A 20,833-nucleotide genomic window follows, 5' to 3' on the forward strand; every position below is an offset into this window, starting at 1 on the left:
AGAACCAGTGAAAGTGTTGAAGGTCCTGTGTGAGTGTTGGCAGCTGACAGAATGAGGTTGGGGTTGAATCCTGACAAGACAGAAGTATTGTTTTGGGGAGACAGGGGGCAGGCAGGTGTGGGGGAGTCTCTGGTCCTGAATAGGGCAGCTGTGGCCCTCAAGGACCAGGTGTGCAGCATGGGAGTCATTTTGGACTCACAGCTGTCCATGGGGGTGCAAGTCAACTCTCTGTCCAGGGCAGCTATCTGCCAGCTCCATCTGGTACGCAGGCTGAGACCCTACCTGCCGGCAGACTGTCTCACCAGAGTGGTGCATGCTCTGATTATCTCCCGCTTTGACTACTGCAACACGCTGTACGTGGGGCTACTTTTGAAGGTGACCCAGAAACTGCAACTGATCCAGAATGTAGCAGCTAGACTGGTGACTGTAAGACCATATAACACCAGTTCTGAAAGACCTAGATTGGCTTCCCAGTACGTTTCTGAGCACAATTCAAAGTGTTGGTGCTGACCTGTAAAGCGCTAAACGTCCTCGGCCCAGTATACCTAAAGGAATGTCTCCACCCCCATCGTCCAAGGTCCAGGGCCGAGGGACTTCTGGCAGTTCCCTCACTGTGAGAAATGAGGTTACAGGGAAACATACAGTGGGTGTTCTCGGTAGTGGCACCTGCCCTGTGGAACACCCTCCCATCAGATGTCAAGGAAATAAACAACTATCTGACTTTTAGAAGACACACCTGAAGGCAGTCCTTTTAAGGGAAGTTTTCAATGTTTGATGCTTTATCATGTTTTTAATCTGTTGGGAGCAGCCCAGAGTGGCCGGGGATACCCAGACAGATGAACGGGGTATAAATAATAAATTATTATTCACTTATTATTGTTATTCAGTTGCAGCAGCACAAATATTTCCTAGGAATGCTCAGAAAACCAGAACAGAATAGTCAGTTATAGGGATGAATGTGATTATACCTTTAATGGCACCTCTCAAATCTAGAAATATAGGCTGAAGGAGGACGTTGGCCTAGGCAAGGTTTGCACCGGCACTTTTGCATCCTTGAAAATGGAGACAGAGTCAAACATGATTATTATTATTATTATTATTATTATTATTATTATTATTATTCCTTTCTGCTGACTGGGCTGCCCCAGTACCCTTTAGCTTTGGCATGGGAAGAACCAGAAGCTTTACCTTTAACATGGTTCTGTAAGGCCTCTTGAGATCCATGATGTGGAGATTCCCAATGAGAGGTAAAGGCCTCGGTCCCGGTGGAAGATTTTGGGAGCTCTTGTTCCAGAAAGTGCCCAGTTTCAAAACAAAGGAAATCATAAGGATAAAGAGGAACAACGCTGGAATTGGCTCCGTCCAATCCATTTCGTTTCAGCAAGCAATTTGTTTTGCAATGGTTGTAATGAAAGCTACAGTTCAGTTTGGTCAAGGATAATGTCTTGCAACTGCAGTGAGCAGTATTTATATTATGCTAGGTACTGTCTCTAGCAAATCATTAAACCATCCAGTAAAAAGTGTCCAGCTTTGGCCCTCTGATTTTGTTTTCTTCTCCTCAACTATTCCAAGCTGTACATTGGATTATTTGCCTTTCAGCTTAATGTTTACTCAAGTGAGTGGTGCCCACTTCTTCAAACTATTGCTTTCAGGAGCAAATTCAAACTCTCTTGAACCTGCTTGCAGACCTGTCACCCAGATTATGTGTAAAATTAATCTGTTATAATGAGAGTGAAGGGCAGCATTGTGAAATCATTTGCAGATGAAATTATTCAACTTTAATTAGGAACAACTGCATTTAGTTTGAAAGTGTCCAGTATATCCTGAACTTCCTCCCATTCAAACATAATAATAATAATAATAATAATAATAATAATAAATTTTATTTATATCCCGCCCTCCCCAGCCAAAGCCGGGCTCAGAGCGGCTAACATCAAATGTATAATACATTAACATAAAATCAGACAATTAATTAAAATACATCCTCAAATCAAATCAGGATCGGAATAAAATCCAATCGGATGGCAACCCGCAGATTAGGGTTGGGGACCTTAAATGCTCACCAGGCCCAACTGTTTGTGCTGAACTTATATAGGCCTGTGAGAAAACTGGGAGGCTACTTTCATGTAAGTTCTTATGAAAGGGGAGAGGAGTCAGACTGAACCCCGACCAAAGGCCTGGCAGAACAGCTCCGTCTTGCAGGCCCTGCGGAAAGATGTCAAGTCTGCAGAAACACTCACACATATTTTCTTTATAGCATAGTTTTTATTCATTTTCATTTTGAAACTGTTTAACATGGTGGCATTAGGGTATATCTTTGTATACATTAGAGCATATGACATGCAACAATGTGAGCAAGGAAGGATAATAACTAAGCAGTGCATCCTCTCATGGGGCCTACATCCATTCTTACAAAGTTTATGGGGCCCTGTTAAGACAAAAATCAAAGCGTGGCTGGATTTTCTTAAGAGAGAAGAGACATTCGAACTAGACATTTTTTCTATTTCCTGGTGAGACCATGGAGACTTCCACTGACAACAGTGTGAAAGGGATTAGCTCCCTCTTCCCTTTCAGAGCAGTAGCTAGGCAGAGAAGGTTTTGAGTTTTTCCTCTTGTGGAGATTTAAGTTTTGATTTTGGTTTTGACACATTTCCACCACTTTCATTGTTCATATGACCAGTCAGAATTCCATTGATGAGGGAAGCCTTAAGCTACCCCGACTCTCAGAGAAAGCTCATTCAGATACAGAGAGAAGATGGAAGATGGTTGTTTCATTCTAAGCCAGAAGCAGAAAGCCACTGAACTAAGCCAGAAGCAGAATTCTAAGCCAGAAGCAGAAAGCCACTGATGCTCCAATGCTAGTTTCATGGGATTCGGCAGTATGGCAGGTAAAGGGGAACACTTCATGTTTGTGACAAAGCATGGACCAATTCCACCAGTAGGCTACTCAACCCAAATACCCTTGTTGAACAGGGGTGTTTAAAAAAGGCTTGCATTGCAAAAACAGGTAGGCTAAGCATGTTAGAATTCCTGCTCCGTGATTGCAGTCATGGGATTGTTGTCTTTCACATGACAGTGTATGTTTTGACTCCACAAAGTGGGAAGTGATGGAGACAGGATGTTTGTGTTACTGTGTTCTGTGAAGTGGGACTATTGTCCTTTGCTCTTTCTCTTTGCTGTCTGATGCTAGAGAGAGAGGGAGCCATGTTGCAGTGCTCCGTGTGTGTTTATATGTAAATAAAGTAGATTAGCCAAAATGCTGAGTTGCTGAGGTCTGTTACGCAAGCTGTGAAGACTCTGTGGATCCCTAAGTGTGCCAATGTCTGTTGACATTGGTCGCTGTGATGTTCAGGCTGAAGAAAGCCTTTGAAGTTCCTGAACGAATGACCAGGAGGGAGAGAACATGCCAGTCAGACATGTGACTCTACCAGGGTCCTACTTGAGTGTAGGACAAAGCAACCCAGGAGCTTGTGAGTCTTAGAAACGTGGCAGAGCACAGAGTTGGTGGGGCATGGGAGGTGTTGTAAGCCCAACAGCAGGAGTAAGGTCCAGGTCTTCTTGAGATGTTCCAGGGGGTGGCTGGAAGGTGAATCTCTGCAGCAGACTTGTGAAGAAGAGGAAGAGCTCCATTTTGGCAAGAGTCTCACCTACACATGCTCTCCGACCTGTAACAAATCACAGGAAGCAGAGAAACAAGGTTTATCGGTTGCTTAATAACACCCCAAATACAGTGGTACCTTGATTTAAGAACAGCCCTGTTTACAAACGATTTGGAAGGGCACCGGTAGCGAAAGTCCTCATTAGGGAAAGAGCACCTCAGTTTAAGAACGGTTTCGGTTTAAGAACAGATTTCTGAAACAGATTAAGTTCATAAACCGAGGTACCACTGTACTTCAAAGCAGACTAAAATGCAGCAATAAAATAACAGCTAATGGTGTCCATGTTAAAAGAATTATGAACTCCAAATATGAGCCATCCTGCAATGCTGAAAACTGGGGGGAAGGGGAATCTTTTTCAGCCTGAGGGCCACATTCCCTGATGAGCAACATTCCAGGGGCCACACCCCAATGGTGGCCAGATCTGGTGGCAGAAATGGCCACAGCAACTGATGTGAACCTTACCTTTGCACAATAGGCTACATTCCAGGCACGTCAAAATCCCATTGACTAAGCACACACTATGCAGATACTCACAAAAGTAAAAAGAAAAAAGTTACCAGCAGAGAAAGGCATGAAAGCATCTCTCTTTACGAATTTTCCTTCAGAATTAAGAAAATGCTCAGGATAGAATTTATGTGGTTTCTCCCATTGAGATTCATCATGCAGCACAGAGGACAGCAGTGGTATGATGTGAGTCCCCTGCAAAGGCAAAGCAAGAGATATTTTAATATAAAGCATATGCCTCCGATACAATTAATATTCAGTGCAGGAGAAATGAGATTTGAGTTCATTTGAGAAATGTCTTTAGTTTGACAAACTTTAACGTATAAGTCATGATCTCCCACCAGAAATGGTTTCTTTTCCAACCTTGTTCTCCTTCCCATTGATATCTGTTTAATGGGTTGAAGCTGATGCCCGACAGCTTCCAAAGGGTAGATTGCATGTTTACAGTGCAATCCTATACAGGTCTGCACAGATGTCACCCACACTGAAGTCCAAGGGGCTTACTCCCAGGATAGCCTTTAAATATATTGTAACTAGTGGGCAGCAGTTCAATGAAATGTATCACCTTTGGAATGAAGTAGCCATTGAGGGTAACATCTGTAGTCGTGGCATGTGGCAGGTCGGTTGGCACAATATCAGCAAATCTCTGGATCTCATGGACCACAGCATCTGTATAAGGCATTTTTGTTCGGTGTTCAATCCTTGGCTGAGAACATCCAACAACCTTTGCAATTTCTTCTTGGACCTTTACTGGGGGAAATTAAAAGAAAAGCATTAATTTTTCTACTGAGATTATCTCTTTGACCTTGATCTCTTAAGATATTAGTACTTGAAGCATAAAACTGCCATAAAGTGGTTCTCCATTTCCCTAGGCTTGCAAATTTAATCTCTAGGCCAAGGTATTTTAAAACAGGACAAACAAACATTTTAGCCAATAACCTGATATACTGATGGAGAGAAATTCATCCAGGATGATTATTGAAATATCAATGCTGGGAATATCTTGAGGTGGTATCTTTTACATATAAAGGCAAGAAAAAATTTGGAGAAAATATGGAGAAAAGTTAGCAGGAGAAAGAGAATTTTACAGAAAGCTGGACAGGAAGAGGAAGATTCAACAGAGGTGGAGGTGAAAGAGAAATAAATATGGAACAAGATGGCTTTGAAAATTCTAACTTGGAATGTAAATAGGCTAAATAATAAGACTAAAGGGAATAAAATTGAACATGTTGTAAGGAAGTTAAACTTGGATAAATTAAACTTAAATAAAAGGTTGGGAAAGAACTATGTACCTTCTGATATAACAAAAAAGAGAGGAGTTGCAATGTGTATAAAACCAGAGTTGGACCCAAAACAATTATTCAAAGATGAACAAGGAAGAATATTGATAATGGGAAAATACACCAGATTTTCATTAGAGGCTAGAAGAAATATTATTTGAACATTTGAATGAAAAGGTGATTTTGATGGGCGATATGAATGGTGTAGCCTCCCTAGATTGGGATAGGAGTATAAGAAAAAATGAAACAAAAGAAGGCAAGCTACTGAATGCCTTTTTTAGGATGGCTGACAATTTAAGTTTAATTGACATTTGGAGAGAAAAACACCCACAGTACATTTTATTCGACTGTGAATTATTCTGCAAGCTGGAAAAAACCCTGTATGGACTTATAAAGATTTTTATACTAAGGTAAAGAGGGTGGAAATTCTATCAAGAACATTATAATACCACAACTCTATAATAGTGGAATTAAGAACAGGGACAAGTTTCCCAATGAGATGGAGACTAAATGAAAAATTAGTAAATAATAAAATTTATTAAATCAAGAAATATTAGAAAAAGGGGCAAAAAAAATTAAAGGATTATTTTGAAATTAATTTAAACAAATAGATAGTTTTAAAGGTGGTATGGGGTGTGAGTAAAGTGGTAATGTAGGGGTGTTTTTTTTTTTTAACATAGCAAAGCGCATACCAAACAAATATAAGAGAGCAGAAAAAAACAAGAAATTTTACAAGAAATAAAAGGGAAAGGGAAAGAATTACTAAATTCCCCTCGAAAAGAGATAGTGAAACAGGATGTCAAGATGTTGCAAATGCAATATTCAATTATAATAAACCAAGAAATAGAGTGGGAAAGTGTTTTAAATATTTAAAACAGAAACACTAAAAACAGAAACCCATTGGAGACCAAAACACCACTATGGCTTTCACCTTTGGAGAATTTAAAATAAAATAATTTAAGGTTTTATCAGAGAAGTTAACAACATGGTTACAATATCATCATTTGAATGAAGTCTTTAAAATGGATATGAAGCGGGGGGCTGGGGAACAAAAAGCACAACTAGAAAGAGACCTGTTAAACTGTAATGTTAAAGTGATATCTAAAATGTATAAGATGTTATTGGAATGGGAGACAAAGGATGAACAAGTGAAATCTTCAATGATACACTGGGCAATAGATATTGTTAAGAATATAAAAATGGATGTATGGGAAAGTTTATCGAACGTGGATATAAAATTTGCAGCATTTTATATGCTGGAAATGTAAAGACAAAGAAGGTAGACTTTTTCATACGTGGTGCTCTACTAATAAAGTTAAAGCTTAATGGGAAATGATATATAATGAACTGAAAAATATGTTTAAGATGTTTAAAAAACCACTAGCTTTACTTTCGGGAAGTTTGGAATCGGAACTACCTAAAAAGGAATGAAAGGAATGGAAATGGTTTATAGAGTATTTACTACCAAACTGTAAACATACTAAGACATTGGCAGGATTAATGTAAAAACTTTCTGTTTCAATATACATATGGGATATATACGGGAAAATATATCTAAATGAATATGTTGAGATAATTTGGAGTATTGAAGGAAGATGAAATGAAATGCAAAAACCACAGAAAGGGAGAAGGGAGTCCAGATTGAAATGTGAAATTTAGGATTGAATAATTGTTGTGATACACACACGCGCGCGCACACACACACACACACACTTTCTAATAGTTAGATATAACTGGAATTAAGATATCTCAGAATAATGGGAGCCAACCCAATTAAAAGCACTCACTCTGAATTTCAGGATATTTCATCATTAGTAACAGTCCCCAGCGCAGTGTGGTAGAAGTTGTCTCCGTGCCAGCACCAAATAAGTCGGCCACAACAGTTTTTAAGTTTTCGTTGTGAAAATATGCATTCGTCTTGTTCTTCTCCTCCTCCTGGGTTGCAAAGAGTATGAACTGGTTAAAACGAATGGAGTGAGAAAATTTCAAGTGCAAAGATAAAGATGAAAACCTGACAGGACCCATCATTGCACATCAACACAATCGCTAAGTAGTGAGAGATTCCAGGTCTTCCAGACTATGCCATCATGACAATATAGGGTTTATTTACACATGTATACAACCCGAGCCTAAGATGGAGGGGCTCAACATCAACACTCCAAAACATCTAGTTTCTCCATAGACACAGCTGTTGTTCTCCATCTACCAGCTAAGAGAGGAGGTTGGGGAGGCTTGGCAATCCAGCTCCTTCTTCTCTGATGCTAATCGTGGTGCTTAACTGCTCAGCCAGTGCTTAACCTGCAAGAGTATTATATGACTGCATACATGGAAGGCAGCATTTCTGGCGAACACTTGTGGAGATCTGAAATCAAAGTTAACATAAAGTGTTGTTTTCTGCTGACATATATGGTTCTCAGTTGAACATCTTTAATGTATTTACTCATAGTCTAAAATGGAAAAATAACACTGAAATACCACATATTCATCTGGAAATGTTTCATTAAATTGCGATAGACAATGTGGTGCCCTCCATATTTTGGAGATTGCAACTCACTTCTGCTGCACTTTCCAACAGGAAGAGTAACACCAATAGTTCTTAACCCGAGGTACTATTTCTGGGTTAGCAGAGTCTGTAACCTGAGCGTCTGAAACCTGAAACGTCTGTAACCCAAGGTACCACTGTATAGTTAAAGCTATCACCATTAGTGATGTATGGAAGTGAGAGCTGGACCATAAAGAAGGCTGATGGCCGAAGAATTGATGCTTTTGAATTATGGTGATGGAGGAGACTCTTGAGAGTCCCATGGACTTCAAGAAGATCAAACCTATCCATTCTTAAGGAAATCAGCCCTGAGTGCTCACTAGAAGGACAGATAGTGAAGCTGAGGTTCCAATACTTTGGCTGCATCATGAGAAGACTCCCTGGAAAAGACCCTGATTTGGGAAAGAGTGAGGGCACAAGGAGAAGGGCACGACAGAGGACGAGATGGTTGGACAGTGTTCTCGAAGCTACGAACATGAGTCTGACCAAACTGCGGGAGGCAGTGGAAGACAGGAGTGCCTGGCGTGCTCTGGTCCATGGGGTCACAGAGAGTCGGACACGACTAAATGACTAAACACCATCACCAACAACAACAAGCGCAGTGCATGGGCCAATGTTTTTTCCTTTCTCCGAGATGCCTATCCAACCACAAAGTTTCCTATCTCCTCCGGTGTGAAGAACGCCTTCTTCTGAGAACACGAGGCATTTTCCCATCCCCCTTGTATCAAAAGGGAGTCAGGCAACCATTACCTATCATGAGCCAATGGTCTATCTGCCATAATTCCACCCCTGAAAACAAATACACCCCAACTGTCATGTTTTCTTGATCAGGGATTTACCCCAGAAATGCTGTTGAGCATGCAACCTTTGACCCTGTAGAGGCAACTTCTGTAACACATTAACAACGGCTGACTATTGGGAAATGGTAGGAAGTATGCCAGGTTGGTCCCTTCTGAAGTGAGACTTCCTGACTATTCCTTATACATTCACTTACAAATATGCCTTTAAAAAATGAATTGAAAATGTCAACGCTTATTCTGGGCCAACTTAAAAGACTCCATTACCTCTTGCTGTCGTATAAGAAATGAGTCAATAAAGCTCCTCTGGTCATTTTCATCCAGATCTCGGAGGTGTTTTATGAAGGTGGCATTTATGAAGGCAAACAGCTCATCTCTGTTTTGGATGACAGTCTTACGAGCCCCCAGAAGAAAACCAAGAGCAGGAAACATGTTATACAGCTGAAAGGATAAAAATGTGAAAAAAGAAAGAAACATTAGGAAAGCTCAGTACAGTTCTCTCAGCTGGGTCTCTCAAAGTGTGGTTGCCCAAACACAAACAAAACTATTGAATGGCATTTGGAATGGGGGGTGGGCTACGTCAGGAAAGTGTAATTTATGTGCAACCCCAGAATAATAGGCTATGAAGGGTCTCCTCTGGAGGTTCGCCTTCAGAGAGGGAGATCTGCCCTTGGAGGCCCCTTCTGAGCCATCATGGAACCAAATATCACTTGTTCTTCTTTGTCCTTGGAGTCCCGATGGCAGTGAGGCCAGAAAGCGTGTGTGCAAAAGAGACTTTGTTACAGTTACGGGGTAACTGTGCCATGTGAGGTTTCTAAATATTTCGAATCACCGCCTGCTTTCTCAAGATATCATTCTGTGTTTTGTAGTGAATCCTGAACAATATACAATAAATAGGTTGCCCTGCCCACTTTGTATACAATGTCATTACAATCAGCTGTTTGTTTTATTGAAAAAGAATAGATTACCAGGACTGAAGAGCTTCCGACGAGCCGGGTATTTTCATTGACCAACTTCAGAAGTCTTATGTATGTGGAATCTTCATAATCAAATCGCTTGTCTAGTAGTATGGACACTATAATATTGGCAACAGCTGCATTCATAATTGTGGTGGTCTCAAATGGGTTTCCTAGAAATAATTATGACAGTTAAGCAAAAATATTCTTTTTAAAATATGGGATGTAAAACACACAGGAGTCGAGTACAACGTTCTTAGAATGGACATGCTAGGGGATGCTTTCTACCAGCCAGGAGAAAACTTCCTGTTTCGTCCTGAGATGGGACAAACTTCCTCTGCATGTGACTAGATGTGGGTGTGGCCTAATCTGGATTAGGGGAGCACACCTCCTTCTTTGCTGCTGCTGCTGCTGCTGCTGCTTCTTCTTCTTCTTCTTCTCCTCCTCCTCCTCCTCCTCCTCCTCCTCCTCCTCCTCCTCCTCCTCCTTCTCCTCCTCCATTTTTCTACGTGTTAGTAGAAGTGACTGCCTGTCTGCAGTCACTTGGGACAAACTCCCTTATGGGATAGTTCCACATGTATATATACTTTTGTAACCTAAGTCTGCCTTCAGGGATCCATCCATCCATGAACTGAATGAATGTGAGTAAACTACTTTTATATTGACGTTAATAAGATTGTCGTGTCTATTCTATTTAAGAGGGAAAAGAATCTTATATACCAGGAATCTTAGATAGAGAAGCTCAGACGAGCCTGCAACAAGCAAACCGCTATGCGTTTAAACTCTGCTAAGATATAGAACTTGCTAACACAAGTTAGGGAGGATATAATTAAATAATATATCCCCTCTTGCCTGCCTGAACATCCCCACAGAAATTCAAAGTATGGAAAGGGCATTGTTTTTAAGTCTGTTCATGTTGTCTTAAGTCCCCACTGGCAGCTTACCTATGTGTAGACCTCATTTAACAAATAAACTGATCCTAACTGCTGCTGGATGTGGCCATAGCTGGGCTAAGACCTGCTTGGGAGTCACAGGAGTTATTGCAGTGCAATCTGCACATTACAGGAACAGAACAATAGTTAGGAACCCTGGGATCTGTGCTTCTGGAAGTTAGGAATATGTAACACAATAGTCTTGGCACCTTTAAACTACGGTTGTGTAGCTATGCACCAGAGGAAAACACCAACCCACCTTTGTAAGATTCAAATTTCTTTATCAGGACACTGCATTCCTCAAGAATTCTGTCCTCTATGGTCTTCTTTCCCATTCCATAGTCCCGCAATGTGCTTAAAGCAAACCGCCGCATTACTTTCCAGTTTTAACCATTAGACAGAATTAAACCTGAAGAGACAGGAAGAAAGGTTTCATGTTTGCATGGCCATTGAATCAATAAATTGTGTTCTGCATTTCTTCCATGGAACTGACAATGGATCTCAGCTGTTCTCCCATTCAGACTCAGACTTCTGAGCTTTGACAAAGTAGCTGACAGATGTGTCATCAGACCATGACCTGAGAACACATTGAACAATATTTTCCATTACAAAGTGTAGGGTAGAGTAGAGAGTGGTTTGTACATGTCAGGCATCAAAGCAGAACTCAGCTTGTTCTTTGTATTCCTCCTTCATTTTTCCTCTCTGTATAGGCCGGGCCAGAAAATGGTCAGTTTCCCCTTGGTGTGTGCCATTACTTTTCCATGTGACAATCATTCACAATTCAAATGTGACAACTATTACATTCTCCTGCCCCATTCTCCCCCAGCTCTACAATATGACTGTTGGGAAGAAAGCGGGAATGGGAAAGGTTTGCTTTAACTGGTCTCCATTTTTGTTTCTTCAACAGAGCCCCACTGAGTCACTGAAAGTCAAGACCAAAAAAGGCTGGCCTGGTCCACTCTTTTTTACATTTTAGCTTGATTTGCAGAAATCCACAGGTGACACTTTTAGTGACACATTCTCAGTCTAATGCCTGCAGATATTCTGTCAATGTCAAAGGCACTGAGGTTGGTTGAAAAATTCACAAGGATTTCCCTCACAGGAAACAATGGATATTGTTGACCTGCTTTGCAAATGCTCATCTTACAAACCATTTCTTGGGAACAGACTGTGTTCACCTGGTGGGACCAGTGTGTGTCTGCAAGCATTACCAGTTCCAATAGAAAGGGAAGTGCCTCACCAAAGCCTTGTCCAAACTCTTGAAACATTGGAACCATGGGCCTGTCTGCAAATGCGTCCGCCTGATTAACCAGAGCCTCCTTTAGTGTCTCATATCCTGTCAACACCACAGTTTTCTGGGGTCCCATTTGGATGCCCAAGACAGGGCCATATTGCTTGGACAACTGGAATTCAACAGAAGAAAAAGTGAGAAAGAGAGTTCTGGTATACCCAAAGAATATATTAATGTAAATAATCTCTGACAGAACCAAGACTGCATTAGCTTGCACATTTACCTAAGAGAAAAGGCCATTCCACAGAATCTGGTAGCAAAGTTTGACCGTTAGAATAATATCAGTTTCCCCCCAATAACTACTATTGGGCTAGTCACACTTCTCTGAAGTCTCTCAGCCTCACTCACCTCACAGAGTGTTTGTTGTGGGGAAGGAGCGGAAAGGAGATTGTGAGCCTCTTTGAAACTCCTTAGGGTAATGATAAAGCAGGATATCAAATACAAAATCCAAACTACTATAGAAGTTGGTAGAAATTACTTCCATGTCATTGTGCCTTGTACCGAGCTGAAAACATATGACTTAAGAATAGTAATTTTGTGGAATGAATTCCCTTTTTGTATCTTTGCAAATCACCATGCAAAACAGAATCCAAATAACTTAATGATAAATTAAAAGAGCATTGTCTATGCCTCAATGCTCTTCAAGACATTTGCTACTAATAGCTGTAGCAGCAACAGTTGCTGGACTCATGATACAGCAGCTCAGCCCTTTCATCCAGTTCAGTAGACTCCACCATGGGAGCAGGGCCGGGGCGGGAGAGTGCTGGAATTCTGGAATTCCAATGTGTTACATCTGAGGATGTGGACAGGCTGCTTGGACAAGTGAAACTGACCACCTGTCTCCTTCATCCTTGCCCATCCTGGCTCATAAAAGCTCTGTGGGGTGGTGAATGCTTCCCTCTGTTAAGGAGCCTTCCCAGACCCACTGAAAGTGCTGGTTATAAAACTGCTTATTAAAAAATAAATATTTGGACCCAGCCAATATGGCCAACTATCACTCAGTCTCAAATCTTCCATTCTTGGGCAAGGTGGTTGCTAAACAGCTCCAAGCACGCCTGGAGGATGCAGACCATTTGGATCCCTTCCATTCGGGATTCTGGCCTTATCATGAGACTGAAACTGCCGTGGTTGTGCTGGTTAATATCTCCGGCAGGCTAGGGACAAAAGTGAAAGCTGTTTCCTAGTTCTGCTGGATCTCTCAGCAGCTTTTGATACCATCGACCATAACATCCTTCTGGACCGTCTAGAGGGGCTGGGAGCTGTGGGCACTGTTACACAGTGGTTTTGCTCCTTCCTCCTGGACTGTGTCCAGAAAGTGGTGTTTGGGGATAAGTGTTCAGACCCCTGGGCTCTCACCTCTCACCAAAATGTTCTGTCCTCTCCCCCATGCTTTTTAACATCTATATGAAGCCTCTGGGAGGGATCTTCAGGGGGTTTGGGCTGGGTGTTCATCAGTATGTGGATGATAACCCGCTCTACCTCTCTTTTAAATCAGAACCAATGAAAGTGTTGAAGGTCCTGTGTGAGTGTTCGGAGGTGGTTGGATGGCAGCTGACAGATTGAGGTTGAGGTTGAATCCTGACAAGACAGAAGTACTGTTTTGGGGAAACAGGGGGCGGGCAGGTGTGGGGGAGTCTCTGGTCCTGAATGGGGCAACTGCGGCACTGAAGGACCAGGTGTGCAGCATGGGAGTCATTTTGGACTCACAGCTGTCCATGGGGGCGCAAGTCAATTCTGTGTCCAGGGCAGCTATCTACCAGCTCCAACTGGTACGCAGGCTGAGACCCTACCTGCCGGCAGACCTTCTCACCAGAGTGGTGCATGCTCTGGTTATCTCCCGCTTTGACTACTGCAACACTCTCTATGTGGGGCTACTTTTGAAGTTGACCCAGAAACTGCAACTGATCCAGCATGCAGCAGCTAGACTGAGACTGGTGGCTGAGACCATATAACACCAGTTCTGAAAGACCTAGATTGGCTTCCCAGTTCGTTTCTGAACACAATTCAAATTGTTGGTGCTGACCTTTAAGCCCTAAACATCCTCGGCCCAGTATACCTAAAGAAACGTCTCCACCCCCATCGTCCAAGGTCCAGGGCCAAGGGACTTCTGGCAGTTCCCTCACTGCGAGAAATGAGGTTACAGGGAAAAATACAGAGGGTGTTCTCGGTAGTGGCACCTGCCCTGTGGAACACCCTCCCATCAGATGTCAAGGAAATAAACAACTATCTGACTTTTAGAAGACACACCTGAAGGCAGTCCTTTTTAGGGAAGTTTTCAATGTTTGATGCTTTATCATGTTTTTAATCTGTTGGGAGCCGCCCAGAGTGGCCGGGGATACCCAGACAGATTGACGGGGTATAAATAATAAATTATTATTAACTTATTATTGTTATTCAGTTGCAGCAGCACAAATATTTCCTAGGAATGCTCAGAAAACCAGAACACAATAGTCAGTTATAAGGATGAATGTGATTATACCTTTAATGGCACCTCTCAAATCTAGAAAGATAGGCTGAAGGAGGATATTGGCTGAGGCAAGGTTTGCACCGGCACTTTTGCATCCTTGAAATTTTGACACCAGGCATCTTGTTCAAATTACCAGTTATAAATTGCAACTTGGTCCTATGACTATTTATTGGGAAAGCTAAGAGGAGGTTCTGTAGCACACAAAAGGAAGATGAGATTTATAGGGTTTAAAAGAACAAAAATTATTATTATTATTATTATTATTATTATTATTATTATTATTATTACCCCTTTCTGCTGACTGGGCTGCCCCAGTACCCTTTAGCTTTGGCATGGGAAAAACCAGAAGCTTTACCTTTAACATGGTTCTGTGAGGCCTCTTGAGATCCATGATGTGGAGATTCCCAATGAGAGGTATTATTTTATTATTTATTTATTTTTACGGCTATTAGCCCATAAAATATGTACAAACATAAAAACACAGGGACATAAAAACAGATATATCCAACAACAGAAGGTGAACACCACGATGCAAGGATGGGTCATTGAGCAGAGCCAAGTGACAGCTTAGGGCCAGGAGAGCTCCAAGGGACGGATCACAGAAAAGGAAAACTGAAGTCGAACTCCGACATGCACTCTCATCATAACAGTCCAATTAGTTTTGATGTTGTTGTTGTTGTTTGGTGGTTTTTGAGTGTGAGATAACCGCATTCAGAAATCTCGCCACCTGCAGAGTTACAGAAGAATCTGTATCCTGCAAAAGCAGTGCGGCGTGTGACTCAGCAGGCCTGCCAACCAAGCGCAGTAAAGCAGGACCCAGGAGTTTAGCCCTGGCTATGCTATGTAGGGGACAGTTGAACATTATATGTGAAAGAGATTCAACAGTTTCCCCGTCACACACGCATAGCGGAGACACCAAACCCTTGGAAAATCTGTGGTTCAGTAGGTTCGATGGAAAGACATTGAACCTTGCACGAATAAATGCACGTCGGTGTGGTACTGATGAAAGAGATGACATGTATGATGGAAGGCCAAGTGGTGGGGTTATTCCGTGATACCTGGGGGAGCAGACACCCCCACCCCTGGCGAGGTTGTGTTGATTTTCAATGTCCGCTAATCTTTGCTCAATAAGGCTTTTGGCTGAGCGTAAGTTCATCTTTAAGGAGTCCGCTGGGGAAATTCCGATGCTCAGAAGTTTGGTATGGATTTTTCCTACCCACGGATTGACAAAGACGTCTCGCCAGAGGCACTGAAAAAGGTAATGGTCGGGAAGCCTATGCCAGCTGGACAGCCAATAGCCAAAGACTCGCTTCCAGATGACAGTCTCCAATGATGCAATCCTTAACTCCAGACGTATGGCTGCGTTGCTCACACACATGGGGAGTTTCAGAAGGCGACGGAGAAACTGATTCTGCAATGTCCCCAGTGATGTTAAATTGGACCCTGGGGCCCAGAGCGGGGCAGCATAACAGAGGGTGGAAACCACTTTTGCGTGGTATACCTTCAATGCAGAAGGGATGTGAGAGGCTCCGTCGGCCGCAAGAAATTGGAGTAGAGTATTAAGTATTGTTTTCCCTTTGTTTAGTAGATACTGTATCTGTGGCTTCCAGCTTAGATTGTAATGAAAAAAGACTCCCAGGTATTTAAATTTGAAAACCTGTTCTAATTGGACTCCATCTAACTTCCAGCTGTAAGTTTTCCGAGACCTGGAAAAGACCAGGACTTTAGATTTCCCATGATTAATTGTCAGATGGTTAAGTTTGCAATAAGCCGCAAAAATCTTTAGAGCTCTGCATAAACCAACTCTAGAGTAGGAAAGGATCGCTGCATCGTCGGCATATAGGAGCAAAGGGCAGCGAAAATCAGCTAGGCGGGGGGCATGAATGTTGGCTTGAGACTCGTTCAGAGAGAGCTTCATATCGCTAATAAACAGGTTGAAGAGGAGTGGGGCCAAAATGCAGCCTTGGCGCACACCTCTATTTATTGGGACCTCGTTGGATAGGTTTCCCGCCGGTGTGAGTCTCACTCTAGCCGACGACCCATGGTGTAATTGGGTTATAAGCCATAACAGCCTTCTATCTATGCCCCATCTCTCTAATTTCTTCCATAGGCAATTTCTTGGGATACTGTCGAAGGCAGCCTTTAGGTCTATAAAAGCGACACATAGGCGCCCCCGACTCGGGGCAGAATATTTTCTGGCAAGATGATACATGATTACCATATGGTCAGAGGTCGAGTAATTGTTCCTAAAGCCCGCTTGCTCATGGCCAATCAAATTTGAGTCGTTTGCCCAGTGGGACAGCTTGGACAGCAAAAATTTTGCATAAATTTTCCCGATGATAGACAAAAGGTTGATGTTCCGATAGTTCTCCGGGTCAGCAGGGGGACCCTTTTTATGGACTGGCACGATCACGGCCTCCTTCCATGACCTAGGGATAAGCCCCGTAGAATTAATTGCATCAAAAACTTTGGCCAGAATTTCAGCCCACCACCTTGGTTGCGCAACAATAACCTCAGCAGGGACTAAATCCGGCCCGGGGGCTTTGCCCGTTTTCAGATCTAATATCAAGTCCATTATCAGGTCCGGGTCAGTGGAGGGCCACAAAGGTAGATGGTCGGCTCGTAGTTCCGTGGATGAGTTGGATTCCTCTGCCAAGGAGAAATATTTACTCAGGAATTGTTCCCATGTGGGCGCAGGGATAATCGTCAGTGGGTACTTCCTTCCTCTTTTGTTTATCAGAGCCCAAAATTCCTGTGGTCTGCGGGATCTCGAGGCCGCAATCAAGGCTCGCCAACGTTTTTGATACCACTCGCGTTTGGCCAGCTTTAAAGTCTGTTTGTATGCTCTTTTGGCTTGTAAATAGGAAGATGGTAGAGCCTGAGCATTAGAGTTTTTGTATTCATTATAGATGGAACGAAGAAGGGATCTTGCTTGTTTGCAAGAGATGTTAAACCAGGGGGCCCCAGCACTGCAATGCGCCACTTTCACCTTTTGAGGAGGTGATGTAAAAAAAGTGGTAAGGTCTGTTATAAGAAGGTTAAAAAGTTTCAAGACCGAATTGGAATCTTGTAAATCAGTAGTTATTTGAGGTAAGTAGGCGTTGATTTCCCTATGGAAGAAAACCTGATATTTTTGGGCCACAGCCTCCGACCATTTGATCCCTCTTATTTTGATCGATGATGAGGTTTCCAGAAGGACTGAGTGTTTATTGTCATTCTGGCACCGGAACAATGACAGAGTGGTCACTATTGGGAGGTGATCACTGAAATGTTGGTTTTCAACTTGGAAGGAAAGTACATTGACGGCCAGATTTGCGGAGATCAAGAGGTAATCGATAACACTGTTAGATGTTAGTCCCAGGTGAGTGAACTCCCCCGGTATATCGGGGGGGAAGGTGCCGTTCAAAAATACTAGATTCAGGCGAATGGCCATTTGGTAAAGGGTCACTCCTGCTTTGTTTACTCTGTTGTCCTTTGAAGTTCTAATTCTGGCATGTTCCAAGTCAAAATTGTCCAAACATGGGGGAGTCCACCATTTGGACTTGGTTAGTAAGTCCCAATTTGTGGCAATACGAGCATTAAAGTCTCCCCCAATTAAGGAGTACGAGTTAGGGCATTTAGTATGACATGACAGTAGGTGATTTTCAAATGATTCCCATCTCCAATCAAGATCAGGCGCTGAGCCTTCGGGGGGGAGATAAACATTAGTAATTAGTAATGAGGACTTCCCTTCTGTGATCAGTCCAGATAGAGCAAAAGGCGGGGAAGCCCGTACCAGAGTGAATTTGGCGCGAAGTTGGAGTGAAATCCCAATCAAAAGGCCCCCTTTGGGGCGACCACCTTTCAAAGAAGGGGAGGCCGGAAGTGTTAGAAGATCAAAGCCGTCTATGGTAATTTCTTCCTCATCCCATGTTTCTTGGAATAGAATGATTTTAAATGAATTTATGTACTTCCTGAATTCGGGGTCTGGTTTTTTGGTTCTCCAACCAGCAATGTTCCAGCTAAGTATTGATAATGTCGAGTCCTTGTGCTGTCCCGGTAATTGTCACTTTGAGTTGTTTAATGGGTTCTTGGAGGTAGAACGAGGACCCATAAGGAAATCGGTAATTTTAGTTTGTGCGGATAAGGTCTTCTTCCGTGTTAATTGTATCGATGATTTGGTAACATTAACGGGCAGGAAGGGCTTTGCCGGGAAGGAAGAATTAGGCAAAGTTGGTGAGGTCGGATGCTGTTCATTGAGGTGAGTAGTAACAAGTCTTTGATGGGCTACACTAGTAGATCCGTCAGAATTATCAGTCTTAACCAGGGTAGCGCTAAGAGGTGTTCCAGCCATCACTTGTAGTTGCTGCGCAGATGGGGAGGAATTATCACGCAGATGTATTAAAGGACATGAACGTGAGGATGGTGCATGTATAGTCATTTCCTGGTGATCTTCAGGCAGGGTAGATTCTAGCTCAGGCATTGAGGCAAAGGAGTCATCAACTTCCATATTTTGATTGGGCATAAGGACTGAAATGGGAGTATTGAGTTTATCGACTTCCTCCACGGTAGAATGGTGTTGTAGGTCAACAGGTGACTGCTGATTCAGATCAGTAGGGGGTAACAAGGTAACAGGTTGAGAAATTGTCAGGGCATTTGATGGAGGCACCATGTGGGACGTGGAGCGCCTGCTCTCCTCTCTCATCGGTATAGAGGGGTCCCCTTGCGATAGAAGTCTTTGTTTGAGTAGATCCAATCTATCGAGAATAGCCTGCTGTTCTTCTGAAGGGAGTTTTCCATAAGAGGAGATAAGATTTCTCTCTTCAGGGATATTCCAATCTCCGCTTGCAGTTGGATCATTCCTCAACGTAACTAGATGGGCACTTGGGGTCGCAGGTGGAACAGGGGATACCCGGCTAGGTGTTTTTCCCGTTATTATAGGAACAGAAGAAGGGAATGAGCGCTCATTGCCAGTTGAGATGTTGGCAAAAAGAGGTTTAACACTCATGTCCTTAAAGACTCTTGTTGTTACAATCTCCCAGGGTGCCAGTCGATCTTTTTGTCTTGCAAGAAGATGTGGGATCCTTGCAGACTGGAAGGAGAGCATAAATTTCCTTGGCCAGGGCGTGGCGTTTAGGGGTGCTACAGATATAAGATCTATCTGGGAAAAAGGAATATTTAACAAATCACGAAGGTACCCTTTAGCCATCCTCAGGTTATTCCACCTAAGACTGGGGGCGTCACGGGAAAAAATGGATAAACATATTTTGTTAGGTTGAAAAATCAAAGATTGCTTATTCCTTTGGAGCAGTGGCAGCCTGCCTCTTAGGTCCTTAAGGAGAGATTTCTGGTCAAGTTGTCTCTTTAAGGCACTTACAAGCTGCACAGGAGGTTGATGCAAATTAGATAGCTCAGTTGAGGAAGGTAGATGAGCCAGAAGGGCCCGTGAAAGTTTGTTCAATGACAAAGAAATCCCCTCCAATTCCTTGAAAATGAAGCTTAAAGTCCTGATTACCAGTTGTATTTGATCAGGTACTAAATCATGGGCTGTTTGCCCTAATGCTTCCCTTTTCAGTGACGGAGGGGTAATTAAGGTGTCAGGGGGGAGGGCTTCCCTATGGCTTCCATCCCCCGCTGAATCAGCTAGCTTTTCCAACTCTCCTTGATCATACAGAGGCAAGAAGCGGTTGTATGTTTCGACCGCAGAAACAGTTACTTGCTCCGTTTTGCTATTATTGTTAGTAGATGGTGGGGGAGATTCAAGCTTTGACTGCTTTGCTCTTGGAGATGAACAACCTTTCTCAGCAGATCTTGGTCGCTTGCCATGACCCATTTGTCGCTGTCTCACTGACTACGGAGGTTCAAAGTAGAGGTAAACGGAGACAAAAGAGAACTTATCTTTTATGGCCGCAGCTCCTCTGCTACTCCTCCTCCACTGCTCAGCGTAACCCAATCTTCAAGGCGGCGTTACTAATCAGCAGAAGGTTTGAATATCCTTGTTGATACGTATATTGGCCAACCATAGAAGTAAAACGATTAAAACTTCTAACAGAGGTAAAATGATTTAAAAGTCTAATAAAAACAGCTAAAAAGACGGCTATAAAAGGCTATAAAAGGTTTGTAATCCAGAGGGTTCATGAAGGAGAAGTTGTTACAGCCGCCATCTTGCCCCCCCTCTCTCGGACTCCCCCAATGAGAGGTAACGGCCTTGGTCCTGGTGGAAGATTTTGGGAGCTCTTGTTCCAGAAAGTGCCCAGTTTCAAAACAAAGTAAACCATAAGGATAAAGAGGAACAACGCTGGAATCGGCTCCGTCCAATCCATTTCGTTTCAGCAAGCAATTTGTTTTGCAATGATTGTAATGAAAGCCACAGTGCAGTTTGGTCAAGGATAATGTCTTGCAACTGCAGTGAGCAGTATTTATATT

At 42.8% G+C, this 20,833-nt stretch overlaps 1 protein-coding gene and 1 pseudogene across 3 annotated transcripts in view; both read right to left on the reverse strand.

The window, feature by feature from the left end:
* The window catches only part of LOC310675175 (cytochrome P450 2K1-like), a 29,450-nt gene extending 27,984 nt beyond the window's left edge, over positions 1-1,466 (reverse strand). The window contains exon 1 of one of the 2 annotated variants that reach the window (XM_083435377.1): positions 1,189-1,462. In XM_083435377.1, the coding sequence (XP_083291503.1) occupies positions 1,189-1,371 (183 nt within the window). In that variant the 5' untranslated portion in view covers positions 1,372-1,462. Of the gene's footprint in view, positions 1-1,188 lie in introns of both variants that reach the window. The other variant, XM_083435378.1, reaches the window with a different exon arrangement.
* A 779-nt stretch (positions 1,467-2,245) lies between these two features.
* On the reverse strand, positions 2,246-20,804 carry LOC310675237 (cytochrome P450 2K6-like; annotated as a pseudogene). Its single transcript, XR_014515480.1, has 10 exons — positions 20,593-20,804; positions 14,784-14,828; positions 11,911-12,073; positions 10,930-11,079; positions 9,751-9,911; positions 9,050-9,223; positions 7,231-7,378; positions 4,729-4,913; positions 4,217-4,358; positions 2,246-3,665 (listed from the first exon to the last, which is right to left on the reverse strand). The product of XR_014515480.1 is annotated as a cytochrome P450 2K6-like (transcript).
* Between the last annotated feature and the right edge of the window lie 29 nt (positions 20,805-20,833).

Source organism: Podarcis tiliguerta (genome assembly GCF_965153285.1).
Source record: "Podarcis tiliguerta genome assembly, chromosome: 3".
In the NCBI taxonomy this organism is placed as follows: Eukaryota; Metazoa; Chordata; class Lepidosauria; order Squamata; family Lacertidae; genus Podarcis; species Podarcis tiliguerta.